Below are 26,446 nucleotides of genomic sequence, written 5' to 3' on the forward strand. Positions count from 1 at the left end.
GGCGATATTTATTGTTTTCTATTAACTTCACATAATTTTTCGATTAGTTTTGTGAAATAGACATTTATGAAGCCGTCTACTAAGCGTACTTGGTTCATGTCCGCTAACAGTTAAACAATGGTACTTGAGGATGAAACTGTAACTGTTAGAAAATGATGCTATCTTTATTTAACCTACTTTTTAGTCGTTTGGGTTTTTATGGATTTTCTCCGTTATTGCTATGTAAATACAGTCACACGAAGGAAAATATTGTTCGACCAATGCAATCTGAATCAGTTCCACAACAAGCCACCTAAAGATATGCACTTTCTCGGAAAAAAAAAAATTATTTTAACCACATGAAATAAATGGTAGTTTTCCATAGTCGCAATGATACACTTTTGCAGTTTTCCATAGTCGCAATGCTACAATTTTGTAGTTTTCTATAGTTGCAATGCTACAATTTTGTAGTTTTTTCTCGTTGCAATGCTTCGCTTTTGCAGTTTTCCATAGTCGCAATGCTTCACTTTCTCAGTTTTCCATAGTCACAATGCATCATTTTTGCAGTTTTCCATAGTCGCAATGTTACAATTTTGTAATTTTATGTAAGACGGAGATAATGTTGGCTAGCACTTTTTTGTAAAAATGTAAAACGCCAGAATAAAACGTTCAATTTATATTCCAAACGAATTTTATAAAATTATCGGACGAGCTATTTTTAATTCGATTACCTAATAATAGTAGTGTACCAGAAAATATGAGATCATAAAATTATCGGTAAATCAGTTCCGTAGTTAGTGCTTTTATGAAGTATAATTTACAAAAACTCACAAAAAACCATCAATGAAATGTATTTTAAAGTAAAAGAGAAAAACTACAATTCTTGTATTAACGGTATTCGAACTAACACTACTATTATTATAAACAGTATTAGAACTAACACTACTATTATTATTAGCAGTATTAGAACTAACACTACTATTATTATTATTAACGGTATTAGAACTAACACTACTATTATTATTAACAGTAAATTAGAACTAACATAACTATTATTATTATTAACGGTATTAGAACTAACACTACTACTATTATTATTAACGGTATTAGAACTAACACTACTATTATTATTAACGGTATTAGAGCTAACACTACTATTATTATTAACAGTTTAGAACTAACACTACTATTATTATTAACAGCATTAGAACTAACACTACTATTATTATTATTAACGGTATTAGAACTAACACTACTATTATTATTAACGTTATTAGAACTAACACTTCTATTATTGTTAACAGTACTAGAATTATCACTATTATCGTTAACTGTACAAAAATTGTGATTATCATTGTTAATGGTACAAGAATATCAGTTGAACTGTTAATGGTGTGCTAGAATAAAAACAATTATTATTGCCTGTGCTAAAATAGTAGCAATAACTACTATAATGAAAAAACAAAATTAGTAATTTTAGTTGTGATTAGTGCGAACCGTGTCATTTTACACGAAATATATTTGAAATGATTATTTTTAACTGAGGTCTTCCAAAATCATAAGATGAATAGATGAATAGAATCATAAGAAAAACATCATTTCAGTTTCTTTTTCAAATAACTTTTCCGCCGAGGAGATTTAATATCAAAGATCATTTTGATGCGAAAAGCTCAATATTTTATGTAAAATGTCATGAAAAGTCACCTTATGTGAGACACATTGCAGAGCTCATTGCATTATGCATTCACAGACACACATTGCACATAATGAAATTGAAATGATATGCAGGAAAACTGGTTTCTTCACGCAGTGTTACCAAATAGAAGAAAAAGAACCTTTCCAAGAAAAAATTCAGCTACAGATTAGTGTGTTTGTTCGTCAGTTATGACAATTATCTCTTGGTAATCAAAATGGCAACTGAGTATGACTAAAAAATGACATTTTTTGATTCATTGATAATCATTATAAATATAATTCATTTCTTAAAATACACAGAAGAATACACAGAAATTTTTTTTTCTTCTTTAGTTTGACGTTGTTTAATATAATATAAGGGGCCGTTATAAACTTTGCATTTAAAACGCATTATTTTTTCAGATGTGAATCTCTAAAAATTTAAAACGGGAATGCGTAATATTTCGAAATTTATTGTTTACAATAGATACTTAATATAGAATATAATAACGATAACATTTTTTAGCTATAAATATTATTTTATTTCATTAATTCTAGAAATTAAGAGCTTTGTCAATACAAAGGGGATGTTAAACCATAAGTATTTTTTTCTGTTGTCGAGTGGTCACTTTCCATAGTAACGGAGTAATTCCCATATTAATATTAAAATAACAAATAAAAAAAGTTAATTAATATTCTACAAGCTCCATTTTATTTTATTTTTTAAAATAACAAACCTTTTTTTTTTTAATTAAAAGTATCGAACAACTTTACATGGATTTAAATATCGACCTTAATTCACCAGTATATGAAAAATAAGATAGTTCACAAATGAAAAGAAAATGTGTAAAAAATAAGGGGAAATTGCAAAATTATCAAAGGTTTATGGTATGAGCATTAGAAGTTTTTTTTCTGACTAATATTTTTGAGGGGAGAAAAAGTAAGAACCTTTTTAATATATATGACCAAAAATAAGAATGTCTTAAGAAAAATCGGTTTAAAACTGAACTGTACCTTGAACCATAAACCAGTGCAAATTTTTTCAACCTTAAGAAGCTGCTAAATTGAGCCATGTGCCCGAACAAATTGATCCCCAGTAGCTTGTAATCAAGTTTAATCTATGATATGGGGTTCAATCGTTAATAACGGCTCAAAATTTTAAACAAAGTACAATTAAGAGGCTTTAAATTTCAAATAATTATTAAGAATATTTTGTTAAACTATCAGAACATATACTAATGATATTACACAATTATCTGTTTATTATGCACTGTAAAAAATTGCGGTATAAAGTAAAGGCGCTTAGGATTCAGCCTCCTCAAAATCCATTTTTAACCGTAAAATATTATACCACAATTTCTATAGTAATATTTATTTTATTTGAGTGATTTTAAGGTAAAAAATACAGTATATCATATATTTTTTTGTTCCGTAACACGTACCAGTAAAAAAATATTTTACCGTAATTCGATCGGGAATTTTTTTTTTTTTTTTTTTTTTTTTTTTTTTTTTTTTTGCATTGTGGCAGATTTGTTATAGAAGTCACCATAGCGAATAAACACTAGTTACTAGTTATTCTAAACATGTTCACTAATGAATTTTAATTTTGTACCGTAAACATGACTTGGCGTAAACTTCAGCGGAAATGTTTTAATTTTCGCAAGACATGCGTGTTTATATGAAAGAGTGGGAATGACACATATTATTCTCAAGACGCCAAACGCAAGTCCGGAAATGATTCAACATTAACTTCTTACCTTTCTGGCAACTTTGAAGGCCGTATTGCGAAAAATATTCATTCACGAAATTCCTCTTTTTCTATTCTGCTATGCAAATTTCATTTTCATTGACGTATGTGCAATCTTTTTTCGCGACCCCGAAGCAAGGTTTTGATGAGTGCTTAAGACTTCTGGTCAAGCCCAACGTTTGCCAACCAGTCAGGTGATTGCAAAATCCTCAGGTGTTTTGACGACCAACATATGCAATTAGGGACAAACGTTGTAAACATTAGAAAATGGAATGTGTCCTTGTGTGTGTATTTTACGAAAGTGTGAAAACTGATTTCGTAATTATAAAGTTGAATGAAAAAGAAGATAGGATTTTATGTATTGATGACGATTCTTTCAAAATATTACTTTTTGCTAATGGGTGTGCTGTAATTATAGTGAGTAAGATTTAAATGAACTGGGTCAGGTCTAATAGTTAAAAATGGCACGTAGGCGTTAGTTCAAAGATCACTAATTGTAAATGTATTATCATTAAAAATGAAAAAAACTTTACGTAGGCGAAAGAGCAACTAACTGATTATCGTTTTATAATAATTCCCACAAAAAAAACTGCATAAATATCAATTAAGAATGGGTATTTTAATATGCATTTTGAGTTTTCTTTGTAGTTCTAAATGTGGACCATTACACTAGAATTTAACTCTTAAATCAGCAAATAAGTTATAAGATTTTTTAAATTTAAATGAGTAAAACATTGTTTGTTTTCTTAAATCTCTTAACTACCATAAAAACTTAACAATTTAAACACGATGAATTTAAAATTTATATCTTGGTAAAAATAAATATTGACATTTATGACACGTCATTAGCTATTTGTTGATAAAATTTCTTTTAATTAAATTCTGAGTAGTACGTGTCAAGCGAATAGTTGTACTAGTCGTTTGAAGAATACAAATTTCAGTTTTAAGAAATTCAAATAAAATGAATTTCATGTTTTTCAATTAATAAAATAAAGACTGAGACATTCATAACCCCCATAAAGTACTTGATAATTAAATTTCTTTAAAAATAAAAAATCTAATTAAAACTGTCTTAATTTAAATAAAATATTTGAAACAAAAATATTTTTTGAAGAGTTGGTTAAATACTTAATTGGATACCTGAGTTAGGGATATATTCCAAACAGAGAGATATTTGAGGCACATTTTGAACTACAGTTAAACAATGGATTCAATTATTTCAAACTCACCTAGAAAGAAAGAAAACAAATTATTATTGCGTTGCAAACTCATTGAATTGAAATACAAACAGTCAATTATGATAGCATACATTATTAGAATAAGAAAAGGTAAACAATAGAAGCGTGATTAAACATTAAAAAAATTTAAAAATTAAATTTTTGAAGAATACTTAAAGGGTATAATTATTATGTTTCAGTAAAAAAAAGAAGAAAAAAAGAAAAGAAACTACGTAGGTTGCATAATTTTTTTTGTTTAACATTTGGTGATACAATTTAGTTACGAAAATGATGCGTCCTAACTTTTACCGTTTTGGTTTGGCAGAAGCAAAATATTCTTCTTTTCAGATTGGTTTCCTGCTTTAAAAAAAGTGGACTTCGACGTCGAAGAGGGATTTTCAGTTGTGATCGAAGATTATTACGAAAACGGTGCGTCCTAAGTTTTTTCTTTTATGTTTGAAAAAAAGCAGAATTATCTTCTTTCTAGACTGGTTTCCTACTTTAAGAAAGTGGACTCAAATAAAAGAAAAAATTCTGTTATATTTAGAGAAAAAACGTAGGGTACATCTCTTCAAAAAAGTGGTAGGTGGATTTTCGGTGTTGGCGGAAGTTAGTTACAAAAATGATGCTCCTTACGTTTTTTCCTTTGGGTCTGACAAACAGACTGCTTTCCCGCAATAAAAATGTTACTTTGAAATATTTTATTATTTTCAGCTTTTTTTAATTATCTGTCTGTCTGTTCATGAAAAGAGATTAAAATAAGGTTTTAATAACAGCGGTGTACAGGGGAAAAGAATAATGGACTCACTTATCCAGACAAAGGGGACATCTTTTTAAGGACAATAAATCTGTGACTATTCTTTTTTATAATGTAATTAAATTGTTCAACTTAAAATTATAATAATTAAGTTAAGTTAGTATTAAAGTTTTAAAAAGCATTTCAATGTTTTTTATAAACCTTCTTCACATTATAGTGATATAAATATGAATTTAAAATAAGATTTATAAGCACATTATATCTTTCAATCGCTCCCCCCCCCCCAAAAAAAAANCATCCCCCCCCCCAAAAAAAAATTTTAAATTGGCTTTTTTTGCCACCTCCAGTGAGAGCACTCTTCTTTTCAGAGACACCTAATTGAAGAGTTAGCCTTAAGCGTTTACACACCATTGCTTAAAAAATGTGATATAAAAAGAGCCTTTTTTTGTCTAATTTATAAACATTAACTGAAAAAAAAAGAGAACGATTCATTCAGACAGAAATTGATAACCATTGAACTTTTAGTTTCAATAATCTAATTTATATTCAAATCACGTGGTATTTGTACAACTAAATGAAAAAAGTAACAAATTGGTGACTCAACTAGCTCAGATCTATCAATCAAACTCAGAATTGGCATGACCCGTTTCTACATCTGCGGGAATGCGAAGTGACCAAAATTTGAACTCAAAGAATTATTCACATCTATTAATTACTTTTCTCATCGGTTGTAATAGATTAAAGAGAAGGATGCAAAGACATTTTGAGGTTAACGAAATAATATGAGGCAAAATCATAAAATATTCTTTTTAAATTCTAAAGAACTTGTCAATTATCTATTTCCTATAGGCACTCGCTGAACTACAGGTAAGCACATAATTAAATTTTAATTTATTGAATAAAAAGAAGAAAAAAATTATGATTAACACTCTATGTGAAATTATGATTCAAAATTTAAGTTTTATAACATGAATAACAGTGACCGGGGTCATTTTAGGAGAAATTTAGTAAGAGAAAAAAATTTATCGTCAAAATGAGCCCTTCGCAAAATATTTTATCACAAAACCTGGTACCTTTCGCAAAATATTTTATCCGAAAAAAAGTTCCTTCCCGAAATATTTTATTAAAATAACGGATACTTCAAAAAATTTAACCTAAAAACGGATCCCTCACAATATTTTCATATTAAAAATAAATTTTTACTCAAATTCTTCCTTAGAAAAACGAACAAAACGGAATTTATGACGACCTCCTTTACACATATTTTTTAACTACAGCTCTTTTAAAGACTTTTTATTTGTATTTTTTCACAAAAATAGGACCTAATTTTCACACAAAGAATAATAAGAAAGAATTATTTCACAATTTTTTTTACAAAAACAAAAGAAAAAGAGGTAATTAAAACCGAACAATTTCATTAAAAGTTTCATTCTAGCAAATTAGGAGGAGAAAGAAAAACGAAAATAAAGTTTTCGAAAAAACAAAACTTTGTACAAAAAAAAAAAAAAAATANAAAAAAAAAAAAAAAAAAAAAAAAAAAAAAAAAAAAAAAAAAAAAAATAGCACTTTTAAACATAGTCTTTCACCGGCTGTTCCATCTTTTTTATTGTCGTGCAATTAATTAATTTCATTGTGAAATAAAAAAAATAATCGTTATAATTAGAAACGGGACACGTATTCTTAATGACATAATATATCGGCTAAGCCAAAACTATTAAACCTAAAATGGATAATTTATTACGATATAACATACCCTGCCTGTATAAAACAAAATATAAATTCGTATAAGACAAATTGGATATGCAGTCGCGAGACAGTGTCAATCACCCAATAAAATGATGGAATTGGTCTATTTATAGTCGGGCATTCGCGTGCAAACTACAGCTAGACGCGCGTGGATTCGAATTTTATTACTTACTTTTAAGCTTTAATAGTAAGTGAATGCGAAGCAATGATCTTTAATTTCTTCCTCGTTCTCAAGATGATTTCTACGTAATCACAATTACAAAATGAGTGGTCTAATTAGGATACAAAAATTGAGTGAAATCTTTGGTAGCTAAAATAGACCACTCAATATAAATACTTTTTAGTTCCGCTTTAGTATTTTATGCACTAACGGTGCTTAAAGAATCGTATTTCATTGGTTAATAAATTATTCTGTTAATCCATAACTTGAGACTAATTTTTTTTCTCTACATACGTTATTTGTTTTCCGTTGGCAAATAGGAGTTGAGATATTTATTGCAGAAAAAAATCAGTTTGTACCTTTATATTGCATGAAATTTTTTTCTCCAGAAGTTTGTAGAGCAGCAGCGACGCTTTTGATACACTATTAGAAGTTTTTATGGCAGAAAACTATTAAATTTGGGTCATTGTAATTCAAGATTAAAATGAGTGAAGAACAATGTAGGGATGCCAAACTATAGTGGCATTTTACCATCCACTGTTAGAAGTTTTTATGGCAGAAAACTATTAAATTGGGGCAATTGTTTTTCAAGATTAAAATAAGTGAAGAATACTGTAGGGATGCCAAAGTGTAGTGGCATTTTACCGTCCACTGTCAGAAGTTTTTAATGCAGAAAACTATTAAATTAGGGCCATTGTATTTCACGATTAAAATCAGTGAAGAATAATGTAGGGGGGCCAAACTGTAGTCACGTTTTATCGTCCACTGTCAGAAGTTTTTATTGCAGAAAACTATTAAATTAGCGCCTTTATACTGCAGGATAAATCAGTGAAGAATCATGTAGAGTAGGAAATAAAATAATTTCGAAGATTGCATAGATGCCAACCTGTAGCGATGCTTTTGCTAACAATGTCAGAAGTTTTTAGTGCAGAAAACTATACAGATAGAAAAATTGTATAGCACAAAAGAAATCAACTAAGAAGATTGTAGAGCTATAATAAACTAGTTAGAATGATTGCAGAGATACAAACCAGTAGTGACGTTTCTGCGTAAACTGTCAGAAGTTTCTGGAGAGTGTTGAACTATAAAATCGCTCATTCAAATTTACGGCAACCAATAAGCTAAGTGGGCTATTAGACAATGTTGAATTATATTATCTTACACATTAAACGCGATATTCAACTTAAACAGCAACAGGGAGCAATTCAAAATAAATAAAAGTTACAGCGAATTTGCCTCGTGTTATGGTTCTAGGTATTATTGAGGTTCAAAACTGATCCGTAAATTCTGAGAGTGTATTCGCAGGAGTGTTTTCTTTTCTCGTTATAATAATGGGGAAGTTATACCCATTTCTTAGTACAAAAAAGAGGATCAAGCATAAATCGAAAAATATAACTATAAATTAGGGGTTCATTAAAAATCGGAAAGTTGAACTTTTCTATTGTTTAGAGGGGCGTTTAGTAATAAGAATCAAAACTAATGGAACTTTAGAAAATGTACAAACTGTAAAAAATTCCTGATCAAATTAAGGTAAAAATTATCAGCACTCAAGGTTCTGGTTCTTTTTGACATAAAAACCATTTTTATCGGGATATGTAATATTACAGAACAAAAATCTGATAAACCGTACTTTTTTCAGTAATAATTACAGCAAAATAACTGAAATACCCAAGATAAATAAATATTTCTGCATAAATTACGGTTAAAATGGATTTTACGGTAAAACGGATTTTATAGATGATGCACCCAACGTGCCGGTACTAATTGATTTGATTCGGAATTTCTCACGGTGTAGTAAGCAGGGTCCTCAAAATTATACCCAATTTAGTGTAACAACCAGTTCACTTATAAGATATTTTGGCGTTCAAAATATTTCGAAATCTATATCTCAGCAATATTTTGAAATCTATATCTAAGCGAAATCTGTATCTCACTATGTCAGCTGGATTCTCTTAATGGAGCAATAATAATCATAAAACTCACAAACTAAATAGTTATTTTTACGAAGTCCTAATGTTACCATACATGATATAAATGAACTAATATTATTTAAGCAGAAATAAAAAATTAAAATTAATAAATCCAAAATTCTACGCTACATTGCGGAGAATTCTATTTTGTATATTTTCAAAGCAGAAATCGGGTCAGTAGCTTCTGAGATAACGATTAAAAATGTATTGGAAATCAGGGCTTTATTGAAAACTTGATTGATTTTTGATTGTTTGTGCTGCGAGTTTCATAACTCTTTAATGGCCGCTTTAACTTACCCAAAAATACGAATTTCAACAAAAGATTTCAACACATTTTTTATACACTATTCTCTAATTCGCTATTTTAAATTATGTTGGTGAGTTATATCTTATTTCTATTTATACATCTGCTAATTGTGTGTACTGGGTATTAATCGATATCGGAAAATATAAAACATTAAATACAGCTCAATTTTAAATACAGCTCTTCTGATAAACTAATGAATATTAGTTAAAATTAATACGATTATACGTCATATAAAAAACAAATTCTGCAAAAAAAATAATTCATTAAAATAAATAAATGCAAGGAAGCTTCCCACATTAAAAAAAATAAATAAACAACTTCATTATTCAGAACACCCACGCCTAATGTCCAATTAAGAGCACAGTTTTCTCGGCGACAGTTGGAGGGGGGGACAGTGGGTTTCAAATGACCAATGGTCCAGCCGAAAATAATCGTGGTTAAATTCCAACACATGAGACACGCGAAATGCCATGAAGGCCGAAATGATTATTCTAAAAAAGAACAAGCTAGGGAAACCGGAAGAGAGAAAATGCATTAAAACCGTCGCATGCCTGCTTTTATTTTGGCGGTGAGCCAAAGATTTTGGCGCAGATGACATTCTGTCAATTCTCATTTTCATTTCTTCATCTGTAAAATATGAAACCGATCATTCAGAATAAACGTAACTATTCGAGAAGTTCTCCTCAATGATGATGTTTACCCTGATATAAATAACTCTTCCTGTTCATTAAAAAGCAAAGATTAAAATGAAGCTATCTTTATGAAGTGTTGAAAGAAGATGCGGAGATGAGATAGATCAAAGATGTACTTAAAAGTTGTACGGATAGAATTTTCTTTTTTCTTAATTTTTGATGAATGAAGTCTTTCACAAATTGAGGTATTTTGAATAAAGCTTATCTGTTTTTTCGAATGCTTATTTTATTTTGAAACTGTACTCTGTATTTAAAAAGCAATGAAGAAAAATTTGAATGATTAAATTTTTAAAAAAATAGGTAACATTAGATCTGCTTATAAGAAATCAGTTCAGTCGACAAATAAATAAACTTTTATTTTTGAAATTCATTTTATGCGAATAGAAGTTTTATCATTAATATTATTAAACACATCTCATACTATATCGCATCGCATGGTTGGGTTAAAAAATAAATAAATAATGGTTTAGAATTATGGCTAATTTTTGAACCAAAAATTACAACTTTTAATTTTTGCTTTAAATTAAACTTTATGCTTTTATGCTAATTATGTTTTTTTAAAAATCATTTTATTACACCCTTACATAGTTAATTTTTTTCATCAAACTGTGAACTATGATTATATGGAGCATTTTTCAACAAACTAATTTTGGAGGAAAAAAAATTCCAAAATTTTTTTTACAACAACTGTTGTGAATAAAATTAAAATGATTTTAATGTTTTTCAAAAAATGCACGATTAAAAAAAAAATCTTGTCAAAATTCACTCTCGCTTAATTTAAGGAAAAGAAATGGATAGTAAAAATTTCAAACTAGCATGCATGGTTAATTTTTTAAAAATGTTCTTTAAAACCTATTTTTTAACTCTTAGGGATGATAAATTTATTTTAAAATTACTTTACATGCTTCGATCAGTAACGAAGCATTATTTTTTATTTAAACACTAATTAATTCTATTGAAGATATTAAATTATTACACATAACAAGCTAACTTTTATTCAGTAGTAGGCAGTCAATATTTAAAACTTCGGTATCATTAAATCACGAAATAAGAAGAAAAAAATTTTATTACGTAAACAACCGTTCTCAAACATCTTAAACAATAATGTAACAGTTTTATAAAACTTTCAAGAATTCATCATTCATTCATTATTTTAAGAAACTTCTCAAAGATTTGTCATTCCTCAAAATATAACGCGATCCGGTTTTCTTTAACACTTGTAAATTAAACCTATAACATGATATAATTTCTTGCATAACAAGCAAACGTTTATTCAGTGGTATGCAGTCAATATCTTAAAATAAGATAGCACCGAATAATGCATTAAGAAAAATGACATCATGTCAACAACCGTTTTCAAACACTTAAATAATAATGAAACAGAAGATACTTAAGTTTACCAAACTTTTAAGTTGGGGCCATTTAAAACAGAATTAAGTGTCCCAACTCCTTAAAATCTCAAAAAACTATGAAACTATTTCATTCAGAATTTTTCCCACACAGATGGCCCAATTCAGGGGTATCTGTGAGTAACGATTAACTCACACACATTTCAAAGTAACAAGTGGCAACGTAACTGAAACCAATCCCCCCTTTTCGTCAACAAGTGGTGAAAGTGTTAGCCGCAGCTGTGGTGCAACCACTTAAAAAAACTGGAACCATTGCCAAAAGTCGAGAATCATCTACTTGACATAATCAAAACTCAAAATGAAGCTGGAAGAAGAAGAAAGAAAAAAATGCTCTCAACAAAACAAAGCACAGATTCAAGGAATCCCACCACTTGAAGTAGCTGCTCCACCCCTCACATATGAGAGTGGCATAAATACAGTTGGTTGACAAATTTTTAAGAGTTCACAGGATGGGGAAAAAAATGTCGGATGTTCCATTGATGTTGATGTCGGTGAAAGAGTTGCTGAAATAACTTAGCACTTATGAACTTGATGGTTTTTAAGTTGAAAGAAAAAAAAATGGTGCAGCCTAAAACAAAGTTAACAAACGAGGTACTTGAGAAGAAATCCTCTTTGCGCTAAAGACCAACAGAAGAAAGAAGTTAAATAAATAATCCAAAGAAATTGTAGCGGTAAGATATGACTCGACTTTTTTCGCTTCAAAAATATATAGACAGGATCGATATGTTTCAAGCTCTCAAAAATAGGCTCCCGTTTTCAAGACTTGCCACAGTGAATGAGAACAAATTAGTATATTTATGAAGCGAATGAAGCTTTTAATCGAGAAGATAGAAGCATTTTTATTGATGGGATAATCATGCAAATTACGAACAAGACTTAAATGTAATTTCATAAATAAATATATCCTTAAAAATACACTATGAGAATACAATAATAAAGTTTCATTAAAACAAAATGTATGATTCATCATCAAAGTTGTAGCTATTTAATCGTCGGCTTCGAAGAAACGCTATACTTAAAATAGCTCTGAGACCAGAAAAAGTAACTTAATTAAAGTCCATCGCCACTGTTTAAAGTTTAGTCATAAATTTTGTTGACCAGTTATCCAACTAAAGGCGGATGACTTTTAATACGTTTTTAATAACTCGCTTTGATGTATATGAGAGTACAACACTGTAATCAAACTTTTGACCACTTTCTCACTAACTAGAGCATTCAAACCGCTGCTCCGTATCTGATAAGAATACACGTTTCTCAACCGCTACAATTAGAATTTATTAGTATAATATCGCTAAAAAGAATTTATGGCCAATCAAAATTATGACCCTTTTTCGACTTACTAAGATTTTAACTATTGTTTTTGCGCTGAATAACAACACAAATTGAATGATTACATATGAAGGTCGTATGCAAATAAAGCAACTGGGCACACTTTTTCCAGAGGTGACATTTTTATAGCCTTAGCAATGTTCCAGGTAGGTACTTAAAGATTTTCCGAAATTTCTTTTAGATACAGAAACATTATAGTACCTGCCTTTGAACCTTAAGAATTCTTATGAGTTTTCTATTAAAAATACTTCTACAAGACGAACTCCTGAAAATTTATCATAACATTGAGCAAAGTCCTTTAAATTTACAATGCAATATTTTGCAGATCAAGGTTGGTTCAAATTTAGACTTAAAAAAATTAGTTTTTTTTTTGATACCATAGACTTTTTTTATTTTTTTAAAAATATTGCTGTAAGTCGAATACTAGTACTAATTAATGATTTACTGAAAGTTATAAATCACATCATATTTCATTTAAAGTTAAACGAATTGTAATAAAATAGAACAAAATAGAAAAAGTGAAAATGTTCTAAGATAAGCGCATCATCTTATTAAGTTTTATGTAAATTAAATATACAAACTTGCATCAACTTTAATAATGATTTTTAACGAATTAATAAAATAAAAAATCTTTAGTCGTTCATTTATATAAGCACTGAAAGAATCTTGATGCAAGCAATTACCATATATCTACTTATTTCTAATCCACTAATTGTCATAAACTACAGTAGATTCCTGATTTAATTTGATTCTAATTATGACTCTTGATTTAATTTGAATTCACAAAGGAAGATTAAATCAACACTTTAAAAATTTAAAACGAACCTGAAACTAACTTACAAACATCCTCAAAAAACAGGAAATTCCCTCCCTCCCCAAATATCTTACGAAATTTGAGCAAATATTGGTTTGCTACAAAGGAATTTGATATTTATTCGCAATAAAGAGAATAATAATAAAAAAGAACAAATTTTAAGTTATAAGCAACGAGGGACACTTGACAGTTGCGATTGTCATTCCATTTTATTTGCTGAAAAAGGAAAATCAGTGCAGATAAAAAAAATTGTCAAGTGCCTCTTAAGAAAAAATATTTGGTATACGTGAACTGATAAGCTCACATCCCGAAACGTTATCGATTACTACTACTTCAGAATTCAATTATTTAAATCTTTAATTGGCAGTTTTCAACACAGTGCGGTAGAAAATTGAATAAAGAATATTAAATTACGATAGAAACGAGGCTGTATTATTGTATTATATCTTTTTAGGTCTGTAAAAAGATCGACGTAAGGAAGTTAGTATAGAATCTTCATTACTTTATTTTCCAAACAACTAAGAAAAACACATTTTTTAAAGTAAATGATATCTATAATTTATATTCATTACAATTAAAATAATAAAACTATTAATTATTTACAGTAACTGAAAGTTTTTAACAGTAACCAGTTATTATTAATATTTACCAAAGGATTTTGGAAGTTATTAATTACTGATTGCTGTTATACTTAACGATGAAGTTTGGTAAATATTAACAGTAACCTGCAGTTATGAATAGTAACGGCAATTACTAATAGTAACAGATGTAACGAATAACAACTAAGTATGCAATTTGAAAGAATTTAACTAAATTTAATGCTCGTTATCATTATTTTCTTCGAGAAACAAATTGTTAGTTGTTTTTATACACATACTCTATCTTGCCTAAATCTGCGGTGGGGATATCAAACCTGAAATTAGTTTCTTTGCTCCTCAAGTTGCAGAATTTTTTAAAATTACATTTTCAGTCGAAATGTACAAATTCAAAAACGTTATACGTGAAGGATGTCTCAGAAATGTTGCGACAAACTTCAAGGGGAGTTCGGACATATTATCAGTATTAAAACTGCATAGGAACACATGCCCGAAATGTCACCGTACGCAGCTAGAGACGCTATCATGACCGACACAGAAGCACACGAAGAAATAGCTCATAATAGGGAAACGCTTCTAGAGGCAGGGGTCTGTCCAGACATTCTGTGAAAGGTCCGTTTATCGTTAAATTGTGAAGAAATTACTCACATTCTTTCAACCAGGGTCCGCTTTTATGAATTTGTGCAAATAGGGTCCGTTATTGCAAAAAAAAAAACTTTTTCAAGGAGTTTTTAAATTGTAAAGACATACAAGATTATGCTCAACACTGTAAAATTATAATTAAAAAAATTAAATTTTAAAAAATAAACAACAATTGCTGCTTCTAAATTAGAGATGCAACATACAAATATTTGGTATTTAGCCTATACTGCTGAACGCAGAATATTCATTTCGGACGAATAATGGAAGAATCGTCTGCCGAAGACAAAACTTAATTCGTTTACATCCATCTTTCTTGTTTTCTGCCCTGGAAAGGGTTTATTCGATTAACAAAATAATAATGAAGATAAACAAATTTGTGAAGGGTCCGATTAAAAGAAAAATCATTTTGTGAAGGGTTCGTTTTTAAGTTAAAATATTTTGTGAAGGGTCCGTTTTTATGAAAAGATATTTTGTGAAGGGTCCGTTAACGGACCCAAATTTCTTCTAAACAGACCCCTGAGAGGTGTATGACGACACTTCTGGGCCTGGATCAAACATTTACTTGACCCCATGTAATGCACAACATTTTTTTTATGAACATTTCAACAAAAAATAGATTAAAAGTGCCATTTAAAAATATGTTTATCTTTGTGAAAGGAACCGATGGCAGATTTGAAATCAACGATTTAAAAATATCTAAGATCCGTTTAAATTCTCATGCAACAAATGAAAAAAATTGTTCCCCAGTGTAATATCATCAGTTATTGTTAATGATAATTACAGTAACTTACATTTAAAACTTAATTTTACGTTAAGAGATTATCTTTTTGTGCATAAATTAAAAAATATTGCTAGGAAAATAATTTGTTTGGTTATTTTAATTACAACAATTTATATAGAGAAAAGTATATCCATTACTTGGTTGCCTTAAATAACCTTATTCCATTTTAAAGACGAAAAGAGATCAATTGCAATATCATATGGTTCACCATTAAGAGTTAAAGGAAATCACATACAGAAACGCGGATTCTTCAAATCAACATCTAAATACAAATGTAAGCGTAATAATTTTAAAGCACACAATGGTACACGCATTTAATTTGGCTTGTAACACTGAGCCTCTAGTTGTCGCGTATAAGATAATGTAGCATTACTCAAAACAGGCATTCATTTTCACTTTTATACCTATTGTAGATCATAAATGCTGTTTCTGACGATGGATAACCTAACGGCTAATCAATCAACTTTCTCCCTGGCGTGGATACCTTATTGCAAAAGGACTTTGGGCCCATAATTTTGTTCAGAAGCACACGGAGAAATTGTTCATAAAAGGAAACCACACCTAGCGGCGAATAACGACATTTCAGGGAATGGGGGGATAAACCGATAGTAGATTTGAATTCAGCGACGTGAAAATCATCAGTGACGTGAAAAATCATCCGCCCCAGAGTAATCACGTTATTGTTTATGATAACTGAATAAACATATTCACAGTATTAAAAATTAGAAATACTATAGAAAACATATAGAATTAAAAATGTTATGCTATTTAAGGAAATAATATTTTTGACATTGTAACGATTTCTATGGAGAAAAGAATGTATCTGTTAGTTGGTTGAGTTAAATCACCTTATTCCATTTTAAAGATATTAAAGCGACCTATTGTAATACCGTATTGTCCACCAATAAGTGTAAAAGGAAATCATCACCAGAAACGCGGATTCTTCAATTCAATATCTAAATACAAATGTAAGCGTAATCATTTTAAAGCACACAATGGTACAGGCATTTAATTTGGCTTGTAACATAAGCCTCTACGTTGTCGCGTATGAGATAATGCAGCGTCGCTCAAAACGGGCATTCATTTTCACTTCTACACCTAATGTAATTCATCATAAATGCTGTTTCTGACAATGGATAACCTGACGGCTAATCAATCAACTTCCTCCCTCGCATGGATACGGAGTTGCAAAAGGATTTTGGGCCCATAATTTTGTTCAGAAAAAGAAGACACATCCGGACAATGTCCGTGTTCGTTTAGGTATGCCACCGCACGTGCGTTAATGATTGTTGGAGAAGCTGCACCAACATACAAGGTTCACAAGTGCCACAAGGCATTGTTGTACGTTGAATGAATAGCAGTTAAGGTAAAGCAGTGCTTTCATCTCTGGGATGAACATGTATTTAACATAAAATGTATTTTACATTTTGATGTAAAGGGCAAATGACGTCTCTTGACAACAATGACTTTCTCTAAAACGTAGAAATAACCACAGTTCTTAAACTATTGGAATGCTTCTGAAATATCACAGAAATTTTGTATGATCAGCAAAAATGAAATTTTACAAAATATTACATTTCAAAAATATTACTAGGATTGCGAAGTACATTTTGCTACATTTTAACTCACCTGAAACGTAATTGAATAGATACGGAAATTAATGTGACGTTGAAATCTAAGATTTCTGAATTAAAATTATATTTATAAACTATGTAACAAATAAAATTCATTGACCAAAAACTTCTAGCAACTTAATAGCATGTCTTAAAACCAATTTTAATAACAATAATTTCGAAAATATCTCAGGATGTTAAAATATTTATACACAAAAATGAAGAACACATGTATGGCTATATGGTTTTGATCTTGGACTTCATATGATGAAACCATTTCATAATACAATTGACTTCGAACGTTAAATGAGTAAACAATATTTTTATTTCTAATGCCCTAAATTTTTTCTGATTTAATGAATAGCGGGCATAATTTTTTTAGGAAAAGAGGAAAACAAATATTAGCTTGATAACCACTAATTAATACTCATTAAAAGCTTTTTACTTTTGATCTAACGTAGAAAGATTAGTTTAAAGGCCAAATAAAGTATGCATGTAATTCACGTAATATAAATCTAAACCATTTAAGGCAGTTTCTTTCATTTGTAAAACGCAGACTAAGAGATAAAAAAAAAAATTATAATAACAATTTTTTTTTTTAAAAAATGAGCTAATTTCATAGGCTAATTAAAATATTTCTCCTTATTATAATTATGAAATTTTTATATTTTCTAAGGATACTTAAAAGCATATGCTTAGCTTATTCACTTCGTTAAAATATGCTTCTTTTAAACTAATAATTTATTTTAACAGTTCTTACTTAAATCTGAATTAATTTTTAAAATAACTTACATTTTCTGAGAATGAGAAAATGTAAGTTATTACATGAAAATACTTACATGAAAATTTTATATGTTAACTTACATGAAAATATTATGCTATCTTAAGATGGATTGCTAAAAGAATCACATCAAAATCAAAGCAGCCCACCTTTAGAAATAGTTTCCTGTAGAAATAATATTACGTAATACTCATTTGTAATAAGCATTTATTGAAATAAAAATTTTCTAAAAATAGTAAATTTTAACATAGTTTAAAACATAAAGAATAATATTATAAACGTTTTGACTTCGATTTACGAAGAGTTAATTCAAATCGAAGTAATTAGTTAATAATAATAATTTTTAAAAAATTTTTTTTAAAAAAGGCTGCTAACAATAAGAGATTATTAAAAAAATTCCATCAATTTTAAACAAAATTGTACCAGAAAGTAACCGACTAAGTTAGTAATTTTGGAAATTAAACCCTAATAACATTCAAAACTTGAAACAACTTTAACTTTAATACCGTACCAAATTTTTTCTTCTGATAAGCATCTCGTTCAGTTGACCATAATACCGGCCAAACTGAACCAGATTATCATACTTTTTAAACATAAAAAGCAGAATACTAAGATTTAATTAAACCAAACCCCGTATCATTAAACACTTTATTAAGAAATTTTATTACGGTTTTTCCTTTATGTGCGTTGGATACGGATGAGTCTGCAAATAACCACTAGTCACGCAGCGAGTCCAAAAAGAAAAAAGGCAATTTAAATTAAGTAAACAACCAGTCACTTTTTTCCATTTCCTTTTTTTCTTTTTAAAGTTTAATAATTAAAGAACATCAATTCAGAAAGACTCTGGCTTATATGATGCTTATATGAAAACAGAATTTTCATTAAAATATCTTAATGTGTCCACTTAAAAAACTTTAATCCTTCAGAATCCATCAATTTTTGATAGAAAGATTCATGTAGAAGAAGTAAGTTCTAAAACAATTCACATATTTCAAAGTTGCAATGTAAACCTGAAACTATTTTGCCGCTCAAAATATTTTTAAATAAAGTTCCTTAAAGTCAGTATGCTTAACTAAATTTTACCACATATTTATTTATTTTTTTTAAGTACTTATTTAAATTTTACAGCTGTAAAATATTTCTTATATGATTTTTTTTTAAATATAACTTAATCCAAGCAACAACAAAAATTTTGCAAAAAGTGACAATTAATTGAGAAGGACGTATAGATATCAGTCAACGACTCATTAGGTTTGAGGAAAAAATGGCTGCTGAGTTAAGAAAATTTAAATTTTCAGGTCTATACTTTAACGTATTAAATAATTCATATTTTACTAAAAAAAATATTATATTAATCTAACTTGAACCACAAGAGACATTATGCGATCAAATTAAATGTATATTTAAATTACTTTTAATTAAAACCAACAAGTATAATGCTAAGAATAAACATTTCAAATTCAAAGAATTTCGAGAATGCATTGACATTGAGCAGGTAGAAATCACGTTCTCATCAGAAAGAATGTGTAAACATCTCAACTCAGCCGCTTGGGACCGGATTTTAGGAATTAACTTCCCAGAGTTTCAGTGGTAATGACATCGGCAAACTTTCTCTTCATGGCTTAAAGCATATAGCCTAAAACAGCAAGGCAGAAAAATAATAAAAACTATAGAGCTGCATTCAGGAATATAGAGAACCTGTTTAAAGTGTTTATTCCCAATACAGCTTAGTAATTATTATTAGAAAGCAGTAAGTACATTTAAGGAGAGGAAATACTATTTCAACAACGCAATTTGCTGGTTAACGTAGTATCGAAAAATATGCATTTGAGAGGAAAATTATTATTATAATTAATTGTAGTTAATAATTAATATTAGTGGCTTATTCCCATTAGAACTTCATAATTATTTTTAGAAAACAGTAAATTTAAGGAGAGAAAATGCTATTCTGCCATGCAATTTATTGATTAATAAAGTAGTATCGAAATATATGTATTTGAGAGGTGAAAACTATTATTATTAATAATAGTTAGTAGCATTTACTATTCAACCATTAACTAGATTGGATGGGAAAGTAACCCTTTCGAGATTTCATTTTAAGAAAGTCAAGTTATAAATATTACTAGAATTTATTTATTATCTATTTGTGAATTACGTGATTTTCAGTAAATAATCAGGATTGATTTTATATTTTAGTTTGGACAATAAAATCTGAACTAGCCTTTTTAGTCGACTAAATTTTGTTTATTCGTGAATTCTTTAAACTTCTGAGCACCACCGAGCTGGTGGCCGAGCGGTCAGGGTGCCTGATTTCGAGGCCAATGGTCGTGGGTTCGAGTGCTTCTTTCTATGAACGAGTGACAGTGTGGCGTGGGTAGTGCTATTGAACTAAAGGTGAATTGAGCTCCATTTTGTAGTCCGAGCCCGCTTCAGGACAAAATTTTGTTACAAAAGGTCGAGATATATGGGATTATTTAGAACCCGAGATATACCAAATGCTGGATAAAGACCAAATTTTGCGGTCTCGTCACTCAGTTTTTAATGTCCTAAACAAGGAAACAAGTAAATTAAAACCCTTTTTATCACTAATCTGTAAAATAAAAAGTGAAGATAAAAATTGAATGAACTGAAATTCCACGATGACTAAAACAAATATTAAAAAATAGAATCAAAATCTTAAGATAAATAAAAGTCATATAACAATTTGTGCGAGTTTCACAAAGTAAAAGCACTTCATAAATTTGACAATTTTTTTATACTTAACTAAACTATATGTTTGCTTAAAAGTAGCAAAAGGAAACTTTCATCATGAGTCTTAGCCTGAAACCTTTTTTTTTCCAGTTAAATGTGTACCAATTAAATTAATAATAATTAAATTAATAACAATTGTATCACTTAATTTGCAATTACATCTGTATTATTAAATTTTATTATTTTACGATAATGGTTGAAAACTATCTTCATATTATTATTTATAGACTGAATATAATATTAAATATTGAATGAATACAATATTAAAAGTTACTACATAATGTATAAATAGTATTAAAATAAATAGTATATAGTGCAGAATTACAATATATGTAGACTTTGCAAAAATAATATGGAATGTCGATCTTGTAAAAAAAATATGAAAAGTCAATCTGTACAAGCATACATAAAGTAAAAAGAGTAAAGGAAGTTATGAAGTAAAAATAATATAATAGTATGAAGCATATTGTAATATAATATGGAATATTAATGCGTGTTGTAAAAAATGTTGTTGAAAGTAATACAAATTTTAGACATTGTTTGATGATTAATACATATTGTAGAAATAGCACAGAAAATTGATAAGTATTGTAGAAAAGAAATAAAGTTTGTTAACAATTATTACAGAAATAGTGGAGAAAATTAAAAAAATAAGCATGTTATTAAATTTGTAACTAATATTTAAAAAGAAAATCAATTATTATAAAATTACAGGCTTAAATAACTTTCAATTCCTTTCAATAAAATATTTTAAAAAAATTAAATTCGATAACCAAAATATCTAACTTACTCATTTAATAATTTTAGTTTATAATTACGCATGTAATTTTTAAAACAAGTCTAGTCTTTAAATGAGTGAATATGTAAATTAGTCTAGACGTATCTCTAGACTGAGATGAAAGTATAAATAAACTTTCACCGATTGTTAAACAAAAGTATTCAATGGTTTAATTCTACATCAATTTAGAATTTCCATTAAAAATGCAAAAGAGAAACAAAATGAAAGAGAAGCCTGGTAATAAATGAATGAGAAAATAAAGAAATATTTGCTCAAGTTTTATTTTTCTAGAGCGCTGAGCAAATCTGGAGGATCTTTAAATTAATCTATCTAGCAACTAAATTAGGATTTAATACTCCACCTTGGGAATATATTTGCGAACTGTGCTCATTTTACTAAGCCAATAAAAATATTTCTTCGATGAAAAATGAATGTTTTACGAGTATTAAAAAAAATAGTTCGAAAGATAAAATTGACGCATCATTAAATTGTTAATTCGGCTGTTTGAAAGTAATTTATGAGAATAACAAGAATCACGTGGAAATGATTATAATTTGGTAAAACTGTTTAGTACATTTAACAATGAAAACTAACTTTAAAATTTTCCGTTCGGTTAATACTAAGTACTGTATAATAACTATAAGGAGCAATAATAAAAAAAAAGAAACTTATTTTTAAAGTCTAGACTTTTCCCTTTTATTCTTTCCCCCGAAACTTATTAAACTCTTATCTTATCTTGAAATTTTAATGATTTTTCCTTTCTTACCAAATTATTGGCATAATCTTGGATAATAGAATGGTATATTAAAGCAAATAAATAAATAAGTGAATAAAATAAAAACAAGCATTTCAAAAAGTTGCAGTTTTAAAATTATGATTTAATGGCGCAATCGAGTCCGTAAAAAAGTCAAAATTATTGTGAAGGATCCGTTAAGATAAAATAATTTATGATTGTTGTAGTTGTAGTTAATTTACGTCGCACTAGAGCTGCACAATGGGCTATTGGCGACGGTTTGGGAAACATCCCTCAGGACGATCCGAAGACATGCCATCACAATTTTGATCCTCTGCAGAGGGGATGGCACTCCCGCTTCGGTAGCCCGACGACCAAAATAATTTACGAAAGATCGTTTTTGCAATTAAATATTTTGTGTAGAATCCAGATCCTAATTTCTCCTCTAATGATCCTGCAGATAAACAATATTTAATTTCAAATAATTATTATATACCCGTTGGAGATCCGCGGTGGCTCAGGGGATAGAGCGCTTGCCTCCCAATAAGGATATCTGGGATCGAATCCCAGCGATGGATGGCCAATACGGATTCTGCCGACTCGCACCGACTACAGTGCTTACGTAAAATATCCGCATTGATGGACAGATTATGAGTTTCAAGTCCCCTTGCCGTAAGGCTAACCATGGGAGGTTCTTAAGGCTTTCCTCAACATGTAAAGCAAATGTGGAAAAATTCCACCAAAAGTCATCCGAAGGCAAATTTCTCCCAATACTTGATTCAGAAGTTCTTTTGTCTTCTGGATTGTGTTAAAAATTACAAGGCCACGAGTTGAACATTGGTAGTGGTAAACTCAAAAATTGGGTCGTCTGTTCAACGACGGTTATGAAATGAAATTTGAAAAAAATATACCCCTAAGCTTTTTAAAGATTCGAAATTTTCCCTATTAGAATAATATTTAATTGAAATAATTTTTACGAGTTCACGTGTTTTTGAAAACTAAAAAACTGAACCGTCTAAAAATGATAAAATTATACTGTTGCTCTTTTTTCTTCAGTAAATGCCTAACAAATTTCTAAAATGCCGCTAACACTTTCCCTTATAATTGAAACGGGATCTTAAAATATTTAATTAGATTAGAATATTCATTTAGTTATATTCATTTAATTAGAAGTATTTTTTCGAACAGCAAAAATGCAAGCACCTGTTACAGAAGTAAGCTAAAACATGCATAACTTAAATAATATTTGGTAAGATTTGAAACATTCACAAAATATCAATAATAAATAATATTTAAAAACTCAAAACAGCAGGTGTATTTACGTAAAATTTTAAAGGCAAAACACGTTTCAGTAAAGTTTTATTTATATTATTGTATGAATTATCCGATGCCTATTATTACATTTCAAAACATTTTTCACTTCCAGATAATTAAGAATTATTAAAAATTAGTTCGCAGTACATAAATAGAGTAAATTATTCTCTTTATTTACAGATATTTCAAAAAGGATTCCCTATTTAAGTTATTCTCTTGCTCCTTCGATCTTCCTGTTTAAAAGGGATTAATTTACCTATTCATCACATTCATGTCCCTACTAATTATTTTATTAACTACATTTCAAAATTTCACGAAAAATAAATACAAATTAGAAAGGGAAAAAACACATACATTTCGTTTAGCAAATTATTCACTTTATTTAGTGACGTTTTAAAAGCTTACTCATAACTGTAAATTATCTTTAAGTAGCCATTCAAATACCAGTAGAATAATTGCATAAATAGAATTCATAAATTGTAGTTTCCGTCTTCCTGTTTAAGAGGGTTAATGTAATTATTCATCATATTCATTCATATTCTTAATACTAATTATTTTATAAATATTTCAAAACGTAAAAATAAATAAATAAACAAAATTTATATCGTAAAACACAAGTATTGCTACGCACGTAATTAAAGTGACGTTCAGACGATATTAAAACCAATGATTTCCAATTATCTTTACAAACCCATTCAAATACAAGAAGGAAAATGGAATTTGTTAAACGTAGCTTTCCTGTCCCCCTGTTTTAAGTGAATTGATGTAACTAATCATTATATACATGTCTCTAATACTAATTATTTCATCAACCATACTTCAAAATTTAACGAGTTTCAAATAGTTGCACATAACTACTTCTACTTTACCAAGTTATTCATTTTATTTGAGGTCGTTTCAAAGACTATTCATCATTTAAATTATCTTTCAATATCCATTCAAAAACCAGTAGAAAAATCGCGGAAGTGGAATTCATATGCTATAGTTTTCATCTTCCTGTTTTCAGCAGGTTAATGTAACTATTTGTCATACTCGTGCATCTGAAATGGGGAAAGAAACAATATAAAAATATTTCAGGGTTCAAATAATTGTAAAAAAAGTACTACAACTTCCACCTGCTATGTCCACGATTGTTATCATTTGGATTAGCGGTTGCTCACGACTAGCACAGGGGCACTTTTTTTTCTCATAGTAAAACGTGATAGTAAGGAATTTATATTTTATTTACATCAATAAGAAGCTTTAATGGAGAATAAACTATGTGAACTTATACATTGAATTATAAATACAAGTCAACATTATTTTTAAGAATATCATCACAAGCGTTAAATAAATTATGCAAATAACTAAACTATGCAAAACATATTTAAATAATCGTTAATAAAATTTTTAATATTTCATTTACCAACATAAATTATTTATGTAGACCACATAAATCACGTGATCAATAGATGGGAGGTATAGTTAAAAATAAAAAATATCACCGCCGATGAAGAAATGGGAATGATTAAGGGGAGTTTCTAATGAAATCACGCTCAAATAATTTTTTAGTGATCTTTACCTAATTTTTTTATATTCTATTTAACTTTCCAATTTATATTCTGACAAATAATTCAGGTGATTCCCAGAAAATAAATCACGGTAAAGGGTGGGGATTTGTGATTTATCAAAAAATTAATAATTTACAATTGTTCCCATATTCTACTCAATAATGACAAAATATTTTTCTTTTCTTTCCTATAATTTTTTGCTAAATACATCTCTTATTATATTAAATATTACGACAGTTAAAGTGCTTTAAATTTTTATGCACACTGTATTTATAAAATTAAAAGCGAAAAACTTAATACCATTATGTTTATCCTTATCACAGTTTTAAAAAAAATCATAGACCAACTTAAAAACCGTGAAAAACCTTCGAGGGTTAAACTTTCAAAAGAAATATGCTTAATACAACTGATTTTTTTATTATTTAATTCCTATGTCTGCTATTATAAATATGAGAAAATATAATGATACAAATCAAATGCTATAGAATTTTTCCTTTTTACAATAATAAATTATGAACTATATGTTGCTGTAATTGTTAACAATTACTGTGATTAGTAATTATGATTACAAGCTTCTCTCGCTCGACAAAATGTGAATCTCTGAAACACTAGAAAAAGGAAAAAGAGTACAGAGACTAAAAATAAATAATTCCTGAATTTTAAGAAGAAATTATTAAAAAAGTTTGACATAAAATTATTATTTTTAATTATCAACCAAATATATTTTTTTTCATCCAATGACAATTTGTTAGATATAGTACTTCTTTAGCTGATATTTCTCACTTAAATATACTTTTTTTTTCTTTCGATAACAATTCGTCAGATTTACTTATTTCAATAAGCTAAAATTCGAAATACCAATAAAAAAATAAAAGGAAAACTTTTAAACAAAAATCACAACTATCTAAAATACAATAATTTTGTGCTCTTTCAAAAGTATTATGAAAATTAAGGACTAGGAATTGATTTTAAAAGATACATTAAAATTGCTGAAAAATAAAGAATTAGCTATTTCTTTTTGGAATGTATCAAACCTAATGATTACGTTACGGTTGCTCAAATTACTAATAATTTCATATACATTCTTTCGTGCTTCATAAATTGTT

At 28.7% G+C, this 26,446-nt stretch overlaps 1 protein-coding gene across 4 annotated transcripts in view; it reads right to left on the reverse strand.

Moving 5' to 3' along the window:
• Positions 1 to 26,446, reverse strand: part of LOC107441901 (Krueppel-like factor 6) — a 145,213-nt gene that overhangs the window by 38,345 nt on the left and 80,422 nt on the right. The window contains exon 1 of one of the 4 annotated variants that reach the window (XM_071182906.1): positions 4,541 to 4,607. The exons of 2 other annotated variants lie outside the window; for them this stretch is intronic. In XM_071182906.1, the coding sequence (XP_071039007.1) occupies positions 4,541 to 4,585 (45 nt within the window). In that variant the 5' untranslated portion in view covers positions 4,586 to 4,607. Of the gene's footprint in view, positions 1 to 3,410; positions 3,552 to 4,540; positions 4,608 to 26,446 lie in introns of those variants that run through there. One more of the 4 variants, XM_071182907.1, reaches the window with a different exon arrangement.

This window comes from Parasteatoda tepidariorum, chromosome 1, assembly GCF_043381705.1.
Source record: "Parasteatoda tepidariorum isolate YZ-2023 chromosome 1, CAS_Ptep_4.0, whole genome shotgun sequence".
NCBI classification, from domain to species: domain Eukaryota; kingdom Metazoa; phylum Arthropoda; class Arachnida; order Araneae; family Theridiidae; genus Parasteatoda; species Parasteatoda tepidariorum.